Source organism: Rousettus aegyptiacus, unplaced genomic scaffold, assembly GCF_014176215.1.
Source record: "Rousettus aegyptiacus isolate mRouAeg1 unplaced genomic scaffold, mRouAeg1.p scaffold_m13_p_5, whole genome shotgun sequence".
NCBI classification, from domain to species: Eukaryota; Metazoa; Chordata; class Mammalia; order Chiroptera; family Pteropodidae; genus Rousettus; species Rousettus aegyptiacus.
The window spans coordinates 60,945,475-60,963,025 of NW_023416308.1; the positions used below are offsets into that span (position 1 = coordinate 60,945,475).

Consider the following 17,551-nt stretch of genomic DNA (forward strand, 5'->3'; position numbering starts at 1 on the left):
TTTGATATACCCAAATTCTAGAAGTAGCTTTAATATATGCAGGAATTTAGTATTTGGTGAAGGTGGCATCTCATATCTCCACAAAAAAATACAGATTATTCAATAAAAATACTAGAAGAAAATTACACATTTTTGAACATTAAGATGTGGCAAAGGCTTTTCTCAGTATGACACAGACCTAGGAGCCTTAAAAGAAAAGATTGGTACTTTTGTCTTTTGCAAAAACTTTTTGTGGCAAAAACTTCCTGAAGCAAAGTCAAAAGTCAGAGGTCAACCATGAAGAATATTTGCAATTAATCTCAAGTTAAGATCTAATTTCCCCAATAGATTAATAATTCTTTCAAGTCAATAAAAAATTCATGAGTTAATAAAAAAAAATAGGTTAAGAATGTGGACATAGTTCACAGGAAAAGAAATAAAATAGTATTTAAACATATTAAAAGAATACAAAAGATATAAAGGGAAGTTCATTCAAGAAAGATACAAAATTAGATATACTGAAATATTTTTCTCTTATCAGATTGGCATAGGTGACACTATTGTTACCTAGGAATCTTAGAATACTTATGCCCAGTTTCCAGGCCAGTTAATTTCTTTTGAGTGTGTCATGGGCATTACCACTGACATAGATTTAAAAGCTTGATGAAGTATTATGTGTGTGGAGTAAGGGGAAGCTGTCTTTCTCATGCATTGCCATTGATTATGTATAAATGTATACAACTTCTACAGAGGAAAATTGGCCGTAGCTATCAGATTTATAAATGCACATATATCCTTTGACCCAACAATTCCCTTCTATAAATTTCCTTATCCTCTTACAAGGGAAACTTTGTACAAGATTACTCACTAGAGCATTATTTGTAAAACAAAAGATTGGAAATGGTCTAAATGTCCATTAGTAGGTAACTACTTAAACACATAATAATAATACAGTGGAGTACTGTCCAGCCCAAAAAAAGCACAAGGAAGCTCTTTATGTACTGATATGGAATGATTTCTAAAATACGTTAAATGGTAAAAGCAGGGTGTAATAATCTGTATTGTGCTGTCATTTGTAAAATAAGAAGATGTATGTATTTGCTTGTACAGGTATAAGAATTTTGCAGAGATAGACTAGAAATCGCTAATGTCATTTGCCTCAGAATAGAAGCTAGATGAATGACTAGGTACAGGAGTGGGTGTGAGACTTTCAATTGCACAAGTAGTAAGTGACAGAGCTGGAATTTTTATTCTAGGTCTTCGAGATTCCAAAATGGATGTTTCTGCCCTCCCCCTTCTACAAATAAAAAACTATGCAGAGCTTTTAAAATTTCAAAAACCTATCAAGTTTCCATTAATGAGATCTACCACTCTTTTATATAGTTCACAAGCATTATTTATTGTAGTTTTCTTTATTAAAGTGTATTTTGACATAATTTTCAACTTGAAATGAATTGTTGCCTATGATTTTATTTTTTTTTAAGCTCCAAACTAGTGGTCATTTGTTGACATAGATCATCCAACTTTCCTATTATTTACATTAATTTTTTGGAGGAAGATATTGGGGGAAATAGCTTTTGTCTCTTACAGAAGTTTTAAATACTTTTTTTTTTTTTTTTAAGGTTTCCATGGGTGAACTACCAAGATGGCAATCTGAACATTTCGATTCCAATATTCAGTATTCATGGCAATCATGATGATCCTACAGGGGTAATTATTGGGTTCTTACAGTTTGTTGAAATTTTAGAAATGATTGGTTTAGTTTGTGGAAAGCTATTTTTAGTCGAGTCAAAAAGTCAAATTGACTTTTTAACATTCATATAAATTTTTATAATACTTTTCAGATAACTTTTAAAAATCTGGAATAATAATTGGTGTGTGAGTTATGCTTTTTTTTTGATTAGTGCTGGGGTTAACAATACGTAACCAGAAGTAGGAATAAACACCTAACATTTATATAATGCTTTACAGTTTACCAAGTGTTCTTTTATATTTTAGCTCATAAAATCTTACCTGTAGGAAATGATTGTTCATAAAAGTTTTAAATCTAAATTAGGTTATCTTATTATCTATTTAATATAGAAGTAATAATGGAGGTCCTAAATGGAAAATATCTTTTTATTTTATCTGGTCATTAATATTATAAATCACTAATTATCTAGTCCTTTTTCCCTCACATCTTAATAGGTTTGCTTAATATTGCAAAATACTTATTTCATGGCTAGTTTTTATTTTATGTGACCAAGACATAAGTTTTGAAGAAATGTTAACTTTGATGTGGTTCCAATTGCAGTGGGTCATTTGTAATAGAAGAAAGGTAGCAAATACTTTTAGAATTGTAATTTTGTTTTGGGAAGACACTATGCTAATATATGTTTTTGTAACTAGTATATAGAATATACTTTAATAAGTAAAATATGACATACAGATTACTTATTTTTTTGAAAATATTTTTGCATAGGCAGATGCACTTTGCGCTCTGGATATTTTAAGTTGTGCTGGGTTTGTAAATCACTTTGGGCGTTCAATGTCTGTGGAGAAGATAGATATTAGTCCGATTTTGCTTCAAAAAGGAAACACAAAAATTGCTCTATATGGCTTAGGTAAGATTGTTTTATTTTACTATTTATGAAAATAAATATTTAATTCATGTAAGCAACTGGGAAATCAATAGCAGTTTTAGTAAAAAGTTTTCTTTAGTATCCATTTATTGTTTATTTTTTCTTTATTTTAGACTCAGATATAGACTTTTAGAAATATAGAATAGAAAAACTGCATTTTGATATCTTGGAAGTCTTTGAAAAGCCTAAAGCTTCTCTGTCCGGTACAATAATCACTAACCTCATGTAGAGTATGAGTACTTACAATCTGGCCCATCTGAATTGAGATATGCTATAAGCGTAAAATATACATTAGATTTCAAAGACTTAGAAAAATGTAAAATACTTTATTAACATTGAGTTAAATAAAATATGTTAAAATTAATTTTACCTCTTTCTCTTTACTTGTTTTAATGTGGCTACTAGAAAATTTTAAATAATGTATTTGGCCTGCATTAGTGGCTCACATATTTTTCTTAGATAGTGCTAGTCATCTATAATGCTCAGAAAATTTGCTTTACCAACTTTACTGTCTTCAGTTTATTTAGTGTCCATCAGGTAAAAGCTTATTTGCTGGTCTTTATTCCATGTAAATGAAAGATCAAAGACTTTTTAGAGCGCAGAGTCTATTGTATCTTCTTTGGATTAAGTTTAGCTTGATATTTTGTTTTATGGTTGCAATAGCTTTATTTTTATTGTATGTAGAGTATTGTAAAAATTACATTCTATGTTAAATCAGCCTTAAAGTACTGTGAGAGAAATTGGGGAAAAATTTTAAATGATAGCCTCAATATAGGATTTATTATTTCTTGAGTGATTTTAGTATAATAAAAGCCTTAGAAGATCATATTTACTTCAGTTGTCTTTGTATATATTTTTAAAAGATTAATTATGATAGATGGCTGATTTGAATACTTTTTCTAGGGACCTTATACACTTATAGTTTTGTCCAGCTAATAATTTCTCTAACAAGTTGAAGAGCATCATGATTATATTTTAGAGATATGGAAAGTGAGATTGAGCTGTTATTTCTGATTTTGCAAGTGACAGAGCAGGAAGTAAAATACACTTCTCAAAAAAAGCTGCTAACAGATATTTTAATTACTATAGTGTTAGGGATCATAACTGCAGAAACTGTTTCATCCTCTCACTTCTCAGACTAAACACAGATTGCGTTATGCCTCAGTCTCCGTCAGAAGCATCCTACTTCAAGTCATCTGTTTTTTCTCAAACTCTTATCTCATCCAGTTTCGTTTTCCTTACCTGGGCTCTGTCTCTGTCCTCCATCCCGACTGTTATCCCAACCCTTTTCTATACACTCTAGAACTCTTAGTATAGTTAATAAATTCCCTCATATCTTTAGTTTCTTCTGAATGTTGACTCTACTCTCTGACCTTCCGTGAAACTGACTGGCTCCAGAAGTTACTGTGTCCCACAGAGTTCCCTCAGCGTTTTATGGGTCTTAGGGCAGAAGAGAAGGGTTGATCACTGTTCTCCTCATTCCCTGCTGGCACTTCCTTTCCTGCCTGCAAACACCCTGCCCCCTTGAAGCTAGCTGCCAACTGGCTAAACTGCCTTCTCCTTTTCCTCAAATGTTTTACCTACCTATAGGTTCTGCGGGTGTTCTCAGTGCTTCGAGACTTAAATAGACCGACCTTCCCTGGACTTTGTATGTCTTGATTTTTTTGTCTCCAGTTATGTTCTGTATTCCATTATTTATTCCATTGGCCACACTCTAGGAATTCTCTTTAGCAGCTAGACCTCCTCTAGCTCTTATACGTCTACATCATTGGCTTTTTTCTAAGGCTTTCCCTAATCACCATCTAAAGTGGTACCCTTGTTCTAGCACTGATGTTCCCTTTCCCGACTTCTTTCCCTTTTACAGTGTTTAAAACATGATTTGTATGTGTTTACTCATTTTTGTCAGCTTCCACTAGATTAAACTAATCCTTTGGGATACAGGAAGAATTATTTAAGTTATTAAATTATTCAAAACAGTGTTTTTACTTGGAAACAATATAAAGACTATTATTTTTAAATACATTTATTTTCTTTCTTACCCCTTTTAATATCTATTTTATAATGTATATGTTAGATCAAAAGTGTATGCATACTTAGAATTAATGAAATGATAGTGAAAAACAGTAGTTTAAATAGAAATTTTAATAAGAATTTAACCATAGAAAACTCAAAGTTTTATTCCACATTTTTCACATTTTGAAGGCATATATGCTTGACATGGAAAACATTCTTTGAATGCATGTAGCTGCTCAGCTGTTTTCATTGCAATTACCCGGAACATATTCATTTATAAATAATGATTCCAAATTTCAAATATATCGCTAATAGGAAAATGAAATACTTAGAGAAACACATAATTTAGATGCAAAACATACTCATTTTTTAAAACCAAGTAGGAAACCAGTTTTAGAATAATGTAATATCCATTTCAGGATCCATTCCAGATGAACGGTTGTATCGAATGTTCCTCAATAAAAAAGTAACAATGCTGAGACCAAAAGAAGATGAGAACTCTTGGTTTAACTTATTCGTGATTCATCAGAACAGGTAAAAGTGTTTTCTGGAAATTTTTGAGTCAGGTATTGAGGTTCCCTAAATCTCTTTATGGGTTTACCTATCTGAGTAAAATGCTCCTCATTCTTTGAAAGTTGTCAGTGCAGGGTCAGGCAAAACTTAGATATGCTTTGTGTGACTGTATTTCGAATTATTTTCAGTATATATTCATACCTATAAAAGAATATTTATGGCATATGGATACGGTATGGGGATAACCACAAAATGAATATTCCTACATTCAGCAAAGAAATGGAGCATTACTAGAGCATTATCTCATGCCCTTCTTTGACCTCATCTCTATGTACATACCCCAGAGAAAAGCACATCTTTAATTTGTATTTACTTAGTCTGTTGTTTTTCTCTTGTTTAATCATATGTATATCCACAATAAGTATTTTATTTAGTTTTGTTATGACTGGAACCATGCTGTATATTTTGCAGCTGGCTTATTATGTTCAACATTACATTATTAAGATTTATCCATTTTGATGCTTAAAAGTATAATTCGTTTTCATTGATACATAGTTAGAGTTTTCTTCTGTTAGTGAATGTATTAACGTTATTTTCAGATTTTTGCTTTTTAAAAACTTGTTATGAACATTCTCTGCCTAGGTCCTTTTCCCTTGCGTGCTGATCCTCATCTCAATTCTTTTTTTATGTGCCATCTGTCAGGGAGGCATTTCCTGACCACACTATATGTAGTATCATTGCCCTTCCATGTCACTTTTTCTTTTATTTTCCTTTATAGCCTCTATCACTACCTGACAAATATGTATATACACACATATGCATATACATATATATCTTGTTATCGTTGCTTGTTTCTGCCACTGGAACAAGGACTTTGTTCACTGCCGTGTCTTCAGTATCTAGAAGAGGCCTGTGACATCATGCACGCAGTAGACACTCAGTAACTATTTTTCGAGGGAATGAATATTGGTTTGAATTAAATGAATGCTAGGTCAAAGTGTTTGAACACTTTTGCTTAAAATCCCAATGATGTAAATCAGTATTAGGAAAAACTTCCTTCTTGTCTTTACTTACCTTGAATTTTTACATATTTTTCAGTAACAACAAGTAATCTAGGTGTAAAATCATAGTTTGTAATTTATTTATTCATGTGATATTTTGTTTAATATGGAGAACTCATCTCTTATGTAAGATTGGTACTCTTACTCCTATTATTTTTATAATCAGTAGCCGATGATGTTAAAAAATAACTAGACATATTTAGAGATTTGTTTTTACTTTACAAAGTTTAGGCTTAACTCACTTTCATTTTTCATTTTCCGTATTTGTGTGTGTGTGTGTGTGTGTGTGTGTAATCACACTAATTTACAGGTTTTTACTATTGATAAAGCTCATGCTTTTCTGACTTGCCCAAAGCAGTTCATTCCTCTGTAAAGCCTTTCATGATCTGCCTCTAAATGTAGAAATAAGTGCTTTCTCTTTATGGTCTCCTACTTGTCTGTGTCCTGCAAATTTGTAAGCCCTTTGAAGATAGAAATTAGATAATATATTTTTATTTTCAATCCCTTACACGGTTTTGCACACAAAAGGGATGTACTCTTTAATGAAAGAAAACAATATCTGTGCAGAATTACTTAATATGAAATTTTTCTATATCTCTGAACATTTATATTATTTAATTTTTAATGTCTTGGTATAGGAGTAGACATGGAAATACTAACTTCATTCCAGAAAAATTTTTGGATGACTTCATTGATCTTGTTATCTGGGGCCATGAACATGAGTGTAAAATAGCCCCAACCAAAAATGAACAACTCTTTTATGTATCACAACCTGGAAGTTCAGTGGTTACTTCTCTTTCTCCAGGAGAAGCTGTAAAGAAGTGAGTAATTGTTATATTTTCTAAATCAATTTAAAAAATACCTTCTATAATATTCTGATCATCCCATGAGTTCAAGGTACTGGTGGTATTATTATTTATATGATAGATTTATTTATAAAGATTGATCAATTAATATAGTCTTACTATTTTTCCAGATTGTAAGCTATTTTCAACATGAAAGCATCTCAGTGGCATTAATGATTTTGCTGCTCATTGCAAATTCAAGGCTAAATTTTTATTCATTAAATTTCAAGTTACAGTGCTACAGAATGATTACCAATTTCACATGTCCATTTATAAACAAATTCACCTAATGCAAAATCAAATACAAATTTATTAGATTTTTCTGGTTATAAATGCAATATTATAACATTTCTCATTCCTTTGAATTCTTTGAGGGAATTATGTGATAAAGTAGTTAATAGTGATTAAACTCAATTTTTAGAACAGGTTTTACCCTGTAATCCACTCAAGTTCTCATTTTTAAGACGATAATAATAGCTTTTTAAGACTATGGTAGTAGGATGTACATTTGCCGTTGTTTTTTTTAGTTCTGCTGTTACTCTTTTATGTATGTGTACATATATACACACATAGTACATATGTATGTAGTAGTATATACTATATATACTACTATCATTGTCCTGATGACATTTTATTATACTTACTGTTATTTCTGTCTTTTTCTACTAAACTGTATATTTGTTTAGGCAGAAAAAATGATGGATGAGTGTATTTCATTCTGAGGGAGAAGGTTTAATATTTTTTCCTGTGATATAACATTAAGATTAAATTGCTAAAAATACTTTTCAAGGGTATGACTTTATAAAGAAATACTTTTGTAAACACTTAAGAGTTTTGATGTGCACAGTTTCTATTAAAAAGGAAATTTACTATGTAACTAGGCTTTCATTTCCCTCCTTATTTCAGACATATTGGTTTGCTGCGTATTAAAGGAAGGAAGATGAACATGCAGAAAATTCCTCTTCACACAGTGCGGCAGTTTTTCCTGGAGGATATTATTCTGGCTGATCATCCAGACATTTTTAACCCAGATAATCCTAGAGTAACCCAAGCCGTACAAAACTTCTGTTTGGAGAAGGTAATTCTTCTAGATAAAGGTCAATGAGATCTACCTTAGTTGAGAAATTATTTACGTTGAGTTAAATACTTCAGTAGAATAGAGGGAAAACGTTATATTTGTTACAGTCTTGTGAAGCCTGTAAGGGAGCCACTGTTGTTTAATAAATGAGTTTAGTTGCATTAAAGATCTTTTTTTTAAGTCTTCAGATTGAGGAATGTTATGTATAGATGAAATTTTAACGAAGCCCCTCTCCTAGTTTTTTTCCTCCTAAGAAACATATATGTAATCTTTTTTTTAATCCTGATTTGATCATTTGTTCATTTTTATAATGCAGGCAGCGGCTTTGATTGGGGAATGGGAAGGTATTTTGGTAGATGAAGAAAGCTGTAGCCTCTCTAGTAATCTCCATTAGGCATTCCTTTCACTTTAAAAGCTATCCCAAATAAAACCTTAAAATGTGTTTGCTATGGACCTTGTAGCTTCAGCAGGAGTCCCATACCTCCCCTTCCATGCAGATTACCACCCCTAAACCTCTGCAGAAATTCTAGAGCCACTTATTGAAGTTGGACGAATGCATTTAATAACATATAAATTGACAGCTTAAAACTTAAATTGCTAACACTTGCTCAGTTCTTACTCTCTGGTAAATCTTCTGTTTTACATTTTATTCTCATAAAAAACCATAAGAGGTAGTAATAATGATCATAGAAATTATTACTGATATTCATTCCTGTTTATACATTCTGGACACCATTGACAAAATTTTGCATTTAATTCACTCAGCGATGCTCTGGGTAGATAGATTCTACTATCCACATTTTATAGAAAGAGGAACTAAAGTTTAGATAAAACAACTCAAGTAGTGTCACAGCTTTATTAGCAACATGTTACTCACATGATTAAAAGTTTGAGAGTATGCTGGTTTCAAGATGACTAGATCAGAAGCTCAAATTTCAAGATCGTGAGTTTTTCTATCTCTTTGCATGTGGCTAGCCTCATTCTTCCTGCTCTGTTGGTTTCTGTCTTAAGCTTCACTATAAGGAAGGCATTTTTCACATGGTGGGCTCCCATAGATTTACATTATTCTGACAGCTTAAAGAACCATTTTTCCCAGTAATTCTAGATAAACATCTAGCATTAAATTTCTCTGGACCAAAGTCTTGTGCTTGTCCCTAAACCCAATCTCGGAAGCCAGGGAGATGGAAAATGAATTAATTGGTCAGGCTTGGGCTAGGCAACCTGGGGTCTCTCAAGCTTGGCACAATTGACATTTTGGACTGGGGAATTCTTTGTTATAGGAGGTTGTTAAGAATATCCTCTCTGGCCTCTTCCTTTCGACCGCCATCCACTAGGTGTCAGTAGTATCCTTATCCTCAGTCATGACAATATTTTTATTTCAAGATTGAAGAGCTGCTTGAAAACGCTGAACGGGAACGTCTGGGAAATCCTCGACAGCCAGATAAGCCTCTTATACGACTGCGAGTAAGTCCTATTTTAGATAAATTTAACTTTATTGATTTTCAGAGGGTAATATTGCAGTTTATTTTACTCTGTCACACCTTTGCCCACGTCGATCCTGTTGTGTGGAATGTGCTTCTCTCCTTCCATAATAGTTCCTTCAGCACCGATATAAAGTTCCCCTCTTCAAAGAAGCCTTTCTTGACCTCCCTTCAGGGTTGATGCTTTTCTTTTGTGTCCTAAGTCTACTCTCTACATACTTCTTACAGTGCCATTCACATTCTGCTTACAATTACCATTTACGTGATTGTCTTCCTGGTCAACTTGTGGATTTCTTGACAACCAGGATTGTGTTTTATTCATGGCTGTACCTGGCCTTTAGCAGAGTACATAGCACATTGTGGACACTCAGTAAAGTTTGCTTAATGAACATGTTTTGTGACTCAGAAGCAGAAAATTACAAATAAAGCTCAACTGGCATATAATTATTAAAACATTTGAGGAGTTTTGAGGAGATGCAATAGCTTGAGCATTTCATATTCTCTGTTTTATGACACAGCAGCTGTAGTGATAGTCTGGGTAATACAAACAAAATTGCTTTGGGAGGACCACATAATTCTTATCGGGGTAGAAGATCCCATGTTTTTCATTTACGTCTACCTGATACCATTAGAACCAACCAGACTTATATAGAACACAACAAATTATTAATTTATTTATGAAATGAACATATTTTCAATGTAAGTAATATTCCAAAAGTATACTGTATGGAAACTATATGGACTAGACTACCCTCTTAATTCATTGATTCAGTGAACAAATATTTATTGAATAGCTTCTGTTCTTTGTGCTGGGGACACAGTGATGATAAAACATTGAGGTTTTGAACTTGTGGAGCTTATGGGAGATGGAGGTTTAAGACATAATAAACAGCAAATCAATGAATAAATGTCAGTTTGTGCTAAGTGTGATGAAGAGTGTAAATGGGTGGAGGTTAGGGAGTAGTCTGGATAGGCTGGTAATATGCTGCAATGCTGGTTCCTAGAGCATTATGTTGAGAACAGCTAGTTTTGGAAAACGATTACAATTGACTCCTGAACAACATGGGTTTGAACTGCATGGGTCCACTTATTAGTAGATTTTTTCTAATAAATACTTCCTTATCACTTTATAAATAACATTTTCTTTTCTCTAGCTTATTTTATTGCAGATACAGTATATAATATATATAACATACAAAATATGTGTTAATCGACTTTATGTTACCTGTAAGGCTTCTGGTCAACAGTAGGCTATTAGTGGTAAAGTTTTGGGGGAGTTAAGAGTGATATGTGGATTTTTAACTGTTTGGAGGGTCGGCAGCCCTAACCCTCACTTTGTTCAACTGTATATCTCTTAGAAAGAGATGTGTTATTTTTCTTTGTAAAGTTATTTTTACCACCATAGAGTTTTTTGGAGACTGCCTTGAGTGCGATTGTTCTAAATAGATAGATCCTGTGTTTTGAAGGTAATCACTTCTCAGAGCTCACAAATTTGATTCCTTTCCTACATGGGTTTTCCTAGCATTTATTCTTATCTAGTGTGAAAGCAAATCCCTAAGATGATAGACCAATGAACTAGTGTAGTTTTGAAACTTTGTTGAAAAATTCCATCTCCTTTTCCTATGGTACTGCTAGTGCCTAGACTCTTAGTGTTATGAGGAAATGTAATTATTTCCACATTGTGGGAATTCTTGCTGTATTTTGCATAAGTGTATAAATTTTCGAAGCTTTATTTTCTCAGTAGATCAAATGGTATAGCTTCATCGATCTTTAAAATGAACCGTAGAACATTAATTTATTAACTTAAAAGTATTGGGTATAAACCTAAACACTGAAGCAGTAAATTGTTTTCTAGCTTTTAGAGCTTATTCTGTATTTCCAGGTGGATTATAGCGGAGGTTTTGAACCTTTCAATGTTCTTCGCTTTAACCAGAAATTTGTGGATCGAATAGCTAATCCAAAAGATATTATCCATTTTTTCAGGCGTAAAGAACAGAAGGAAAATACAGGTAAGCTAGTTATTTTTACAAATTAAATACTTTTCTTATAGGATTTATATAATTCAATCTTTCGTAAAGAGATATAAAATAATAATGGAAAATGTTTTACTGTGATTCTTTCTAATACCTTACACAAATAAACCAATAGTTGGAATAATAAAATCTCTTCTAAAAATTGGATAGCAATCATTTTTAAACTTGTGTGGGTATCAGTAAAGAAATGGAAGCTTTCTCTGCAGATGTAGTTTTTTAAACAGTACTGCTTAGTAGCAACACACACAGACTTTAGAGATTTATTGCTCAAAATAAATGTTATTTACTATACAGTATTAATGCTCAGAGAATATACTTTGCATTGTTAAATTTTTCAGCTTAAGAGTGTTACAGTGATTCAGGAAGACTTTAGTCTTTTGAAATATGAAATGCCATAGTTTGATGTTTCTGATGATCAGGAAATTAGTTTCTAATTTAAAATCATAAAAACTAATTGCCCTTATTTCAGCACTTATAAAAAAGATCATCTGACTAAAATAGTTGACCCTTGAACAACACAAGTTTGAACTGCACGGGTCCACTTACGTGTTGATTTTTTTTCCCCAATATGAATGTATAATACTGTATGTTTTTTCTTATGATTTTCTTAATAACATTTTCTTTATTATAAAAATACCGTATATAACACATACAACATACAAAATATGTTTAATTGACTATGTTATCAGTAAGGCTTCCAGGCCACAGTAAGCAATTAGTTGAGTTTGGGAGCTTTAGAAGATACATGGATTTTCAGCTGTGCAGGGAGTAGGTACCCCTAACCCTCAAGTTGTTCGAAGACCAACTACAGTGTTTATTCATACATATCATGTTAAATAAGGAGGCTCTTCTTAGTGCTATCGAGTCAGAGACTTTTCATAGAAGAATATGGCTCTTGTTTTATGAGTAAGCTACCTAGGTTTTTATTAACTTGGATTTAATGGGCTCCTATTTTCAATGTCAAATTGTGATGAAATTGTGTGTGCTGCTAACTCAACCTGAAACAGCCATTCAGATGTTTAAAGGGAGCTCATAGAATACTGTTTTACGGGGGAAAATCTGTATCAGAGAATTATATTTCTATACTTCAAATTTTAAGTAATTACTTATTGATAGTGCTTTACTTCTGTTGTCAAGTCTTATGAATTCCTGGAGATTTTATGAGTGTAGCATTCATTAAGAATATGGAATATAGGACTAGTGCCTTATGTTCCTTGAGTGTCACCTGTAGCCAGTTTTGTTCTAATGATTCCTTTTTTGTTTAAACTTAAATTACTGAATTAAATAATGATCCCTCGTATGTTAATTGAAAGCTTTTGTTGTTTTAAACGACTCTGCTACTTAACCATGTGTGACATTTTGCAAATTACCTTTCTGATGTTTGTAAAATCAGCATAATAACTGTGCCAGCCTCATACGATTGAGGCTTAGTTGATATTCTGTGCATAAATGGTCTTAAGATAATGTCTGGCATAGTAAAAATGTAGTAATCATCTTATGAGTTTATATTAATTCTCTTGTCTTGAAATTCAAAAAGATCTCTGTTCACTTGTCCTCATCACTTTGCAAGAGGCACACTGAACTTTGTACCTTTTTACCTGTAGGCTCTTGCATATACTTTTTCTCTGCCTAAAATATTTTTTCTTTTTCCTTTTTACTGAGTGAATCTTATTCATTCTGCAAGTCTTGGTTCAGATGATAGCTGTATGGGATATCTGCTTATTATTTTCAGCCTTCTTGGAGAAGAATTTTCTGCTCTGTTCTGTTGTAGCACTGATCACCCTGTATTTTAATCATTCCTTCTTATGGGCAGGGAGCCCATCTTTTTATCATTGTTTTTTCTAGTGAAATAGTCTTTTTTGTTTTGTTTTGAATTGTGAGCATGTGGTGGTGACTGTTAGCACAGTTCTGAGCCACTGCCTTGACTCATCCCAAGGTACCAGCAGTTTTACTCACAATTGCCTTTGTATTAGCAGTGCATACGTCACTATAGTGGAAAAGGCAAATAACGTCCTGGTATTATTATGAAAGTAGTTTTGACCTTGAGCACCCCCAGAAGTCTGTGGACCACCCTATGAGAACAGTTGCTAGGAAATATACTATTTGGTGATAATAAAAAACCAGTACAAACTTCAGGGAAAAGGCTGTGGCTATTAGCAAAAATGTCATGTTTTTACCTCAAAATTTACCACACTGAGCAAGCTGACTATTGATAAAGTTTGGACATACCACTTCCACTGACAGCAACCTGCAATGAGTTTGGGCAATTAAAATTTATAATCGAAGCTGCTGTTTTTTCATGGACTTCTTCTTTCCAGGAGAAGAGATCAACTTGGGGAAATTCATTACAAGACCTTCAGAAGGAATGACTCTAAGGGTAGAAGACCTTGTAAAACAGTATTTTCAAACTGCAGAGAAGGTAATTACTTAATTACAGTTTATGTTTTGAATAATGGCTATCTTATAATGATAGATTTTAATTTAGGATATGTATAATTCACAGTTTAAATAAAAGGAATCCTCATAATGTTTTCATGAAGTAAGTAGGGTGGTAATTAATTACATTTGTTTATAGCTACTGTACACCAAGAAAAATTATGTACTTAATTAATTTTAGTTATTAATATTATTGTTGTGGCTATTGTTGATATTGTTACCCTCTTTTTATTTTCACTGCATAAGTCTGAATCCAGGATTTATTTATTTATTTTTTTGCATCTGGGTGTAATTTCAGAATTACTTTATTAATATAGCCACAGGATGATGAATATACTCTTGTTGTCTGTCACAAGTAAATGCTACTTTAAGATCCTCTGGTTGTATTAGTATCCTATTGCTGATACAAATTTCCACAAATGTAGTGGTTTAAAACAACACATTACTATCTTAGAGTTCTGTAGGTCAGAAATCTGACACTCGTTTCACTGGACTAAAATCAAGCAGGGCTGTGTTCCTTTCTGTAGGCTCTAAAGTAGAATCCATTTCCTTATCTTTTCCAAAGGTGCTACATTTCGTAGCTCATGGCCCCCTTCTTCCATCTTCAAAGCCAGCAGTGTTATATCTTTGGTTATTTTTTCCTAGTTATATCTCTCTACAACAACCTTCTGCCTTCTTCTTCCACTTGTAAAGATATTCATAATTACACTGGGCCCACCTGTATAGTACCTGATAATCTGGTTTTACAGCCAGCTGATTAGTAACTTTAATTCCATCTATAACCTTAGTTTTCCTTTGCCATGTAACATATCCAGAGGTCCCAGAGATTAGGATGTGGATATCTTTGGGGGCCGTTATTCTGCCTACCACACTGGTTAACCTAATATCTCTTAATTATCAGCTGCCGCTTCTGGTCTCTGTAATCCCAGTCACTACGGCCTCTGCATTTCCACCTGTCCTATACTCACATTTCTTATGTTCTGCTTTACTTTTTCTGGTCTAATAATATTTATTAGGCTTAATTAGTGTCTATTGTTTTGTTTTGTTTTTCCTTCAATAACTAGATATTTTTTGTCTTTTCCCTGGAAACATTATTTTGTAATTTTCCTTGCTCATATATAATGATTTTGCAAGGAATGAAACTGTTTTCTGCACCCAGTGATTTGTATCTCTCTTACAGAATGTGCAGCTCTCACTTCTAACAGAAAGGGGAATGGGTGAAGCAGTACAAGAATTTGTGGACAAGGAAGAGAAAGATGCCATAGAGGAATTAGTGAAATACCAGTTGGAAAAAACACAGAGATTTCTTAAAGAACGTCATATTGATGCCCTAGAAGATAAAATTGATGAAGAGGTGAGTAACTAAAGTCTGTTCAGTTAATATCTTATTAAGAGTAGCTCTGAGTTTCTTTCTGGTAAACTACTAATTAATTTCTCTAATTTGTTTAGTTTCTTCCTTTATAAAATTGAGATCATGAAATGAGGATTAAATTAGAAAATGTCAACTAAGTGTCTTAAAAGTGATCGATACCCACTAAATGTTAGTTTTATTTCCCGTAGGTAGTATCTTCTTGAAGATCATGAAAGTGCTTTAAAATGAACCTCGTAGGATGAAAATTTCTGCTCAAAGTTTTGACTGAGATTTTTAATTTCATCTAGAAAATACATTCTCTCTATACATAAAAATAATGGTAGAATTACAGAGTAAAGCTCTTTATATTTGGCTATATAAAAATTTTAAATGTTCACATGTCAGATTGTCAAAAAACAATTAGAAGGTGTTGACATAAAAAAATATTTGTATGTGGTCAGAAAAAGGGTTAATATTCTTAGTATAATATTAAAGTACTTTTGTAAATCTTAAAAATACTAAACCTTTCAGAAAAATAATAAACAAAGGACATGAATAGATGGTTTACAAAAAAAAATATAAGTGGCTAATAAGCATATAAAAATAGTGTTTTGCCTAGGATAATCAAAGAAACGCAAAACTAAATGTATATTCGATCCTTGAACAACATGGGGATGAGGGGTGCCAACCCTTATGCAATTGAAAATCCATGTATAATTTTGGACTCCCCCAAAACTTAACTACAGCCATTTCTCAGTATCTGTGAGGGATTGGTTGCAGGACTCCCCACAGATAACCAATATTTACAGATTCTCAAATACCTTACACTAGAAAAGCCTTATATAAACAACCCCTTATGTAAAAAATAGAACAGAGCGTACAGTTGGCCCTCCATGTCCACAAACTCCTAACCTTGGATTGAAAATACTGTTTTTGCCTGCGGTTGGTTGAATCCCCAGATGCGAAACCCAGGCATAGAGAGGGCCAACTGTATGTTTATTGAAGAAAAGCCACATATCGGTGGACTCATGCACTTCAAACCTTTGTTCAAGAGTCAACTGAATTTTTTTTATTTGTCAAAGCAGCACCAATTTGAGAAACATTTAGTATGCAGCTGGTTGGAGTATCAAATTGGAGCAGCTGTACTGAAAAGCAGTCATCTTTTAAAAAATTATTCCTGTATTTTTCTTCTATAGAACAAATATGCTATTATTTCTTTCATCAAACAACTCTGGATCCTATTTCCCTTTAGCTACGACTCTATTTCTTTCTTTCTTTTTTTCCTTTTACAGCATAATTGCTTCAAGAGTTTTCTGTATCTGCAGACCCGGTACTTCTCCCTCCTTTTTCTCTTAAACCCATCTATTCAGGGGGTTTGACTCTTATCATTCCAGCAAAAATGCTCTTGTGAAGGTCACCAGTGACCTCCATTGCTAAATCCACTGGCAGTTCATCTTAAATCTCACTTGATATTTTCTTGAGACCTTTTTTTCGTTGGCTTTTAGGACTCCACACTCTTCTAGTTTTCTTTCTGCCTCATTGTATATTCTCAGTCTCTCTTCTGTCTAGCCTCTTAAATTGGAGTCCTGAGAACTTAGTTTTTGGACCCTTTCTTTGTCTACACAGTCCCAATGTAATCTCATCCAGGTTCCTGGCTTTAAAATACCATCTGTTTGGCGGTGACTTTCAAAAGTCTAACCCAAACCTCTCAACTTAAAGACACCTGTATTCTACAGTCTACCAGATATTTCCACTGGATGGTTAATAGATATCTCAAACTTTTAACATTCCCATCAGAATTCTAATTCTCATCTCCTGCTCCATCTGTAGAGTTCTAGTGGAAGCACCATTCTTGAATTTGCTCAGACCAGAATCTTTGAAGTCATCCTTGACTCCTGTCTTTCTGTACCTACATCCTGTCTATAAATCCTTTGGGCTCTACGTTCAGATTATATACAGAATGTGACTACTTCTCACCACCTTGATCACTACCAGTGGTCCAAGGCATCCCCATTTCTCACCTGGATTATTCTAATAGCCTCCAAACTGGCCTCTCCGTTTCTGCCGTTCCCCTTTTTCTAGCCCCCATTCTGTCCTCAGTTCAGCTGTCATGGATCCTAATGTATTCCAGATGGAGTCA

General features: G+C 33.2%; 1 protein-coding gene across 4 annotated transcripts in view; it reads left to right on the forward strand.

The window, feature by feature from the left end:
• The window catches only part of MRE11 (MRE11 homolog, double strand break repair nuclease), a 62,344-nt gene that overhangs the window by 8,621 nt on the left and 36,172 nt on the right, over positions 1–17,551 (forward strand). For all 4 annotated transcript variants that reach the window (XM_036220382.1, XM_016158694.2, XM_016158698.2 and 1 more), the window contains exons 5-13: positions 1,602–1,689; positions 2,441–2,582; positions 5,033–5,147; positions 6,826–7,008; positions 7,939–8,110; positions 9,494–9,574; positions 11,474–11,600; positions 13,943–14,043; positions 15,241–15,414. In XM_036220382.1, coding sequence (XP_036076275.1) covers positions 1,602–1,689; positions 2,441–2,582; positions 5,033–5,147; positions 6,826–7,008; positions 7,939–8,110; positions 9,494–9,574; positions 11,474–11,600; positions 13,943–14,043; positions 15,241–15,414 — 1,183 coding nt within the window. The remainder of the gene's footprint in view (positions 1–1,601; positions 1,690–2,440; positions 2,583–5,032; positions 5,148–6,825; positions 7,009–7,938; positions 8,111–9,493; positions 9,575–11,473; positions 11,601–13,942; positions 14,044–15,240; positions 15,415–17,551) is intronic.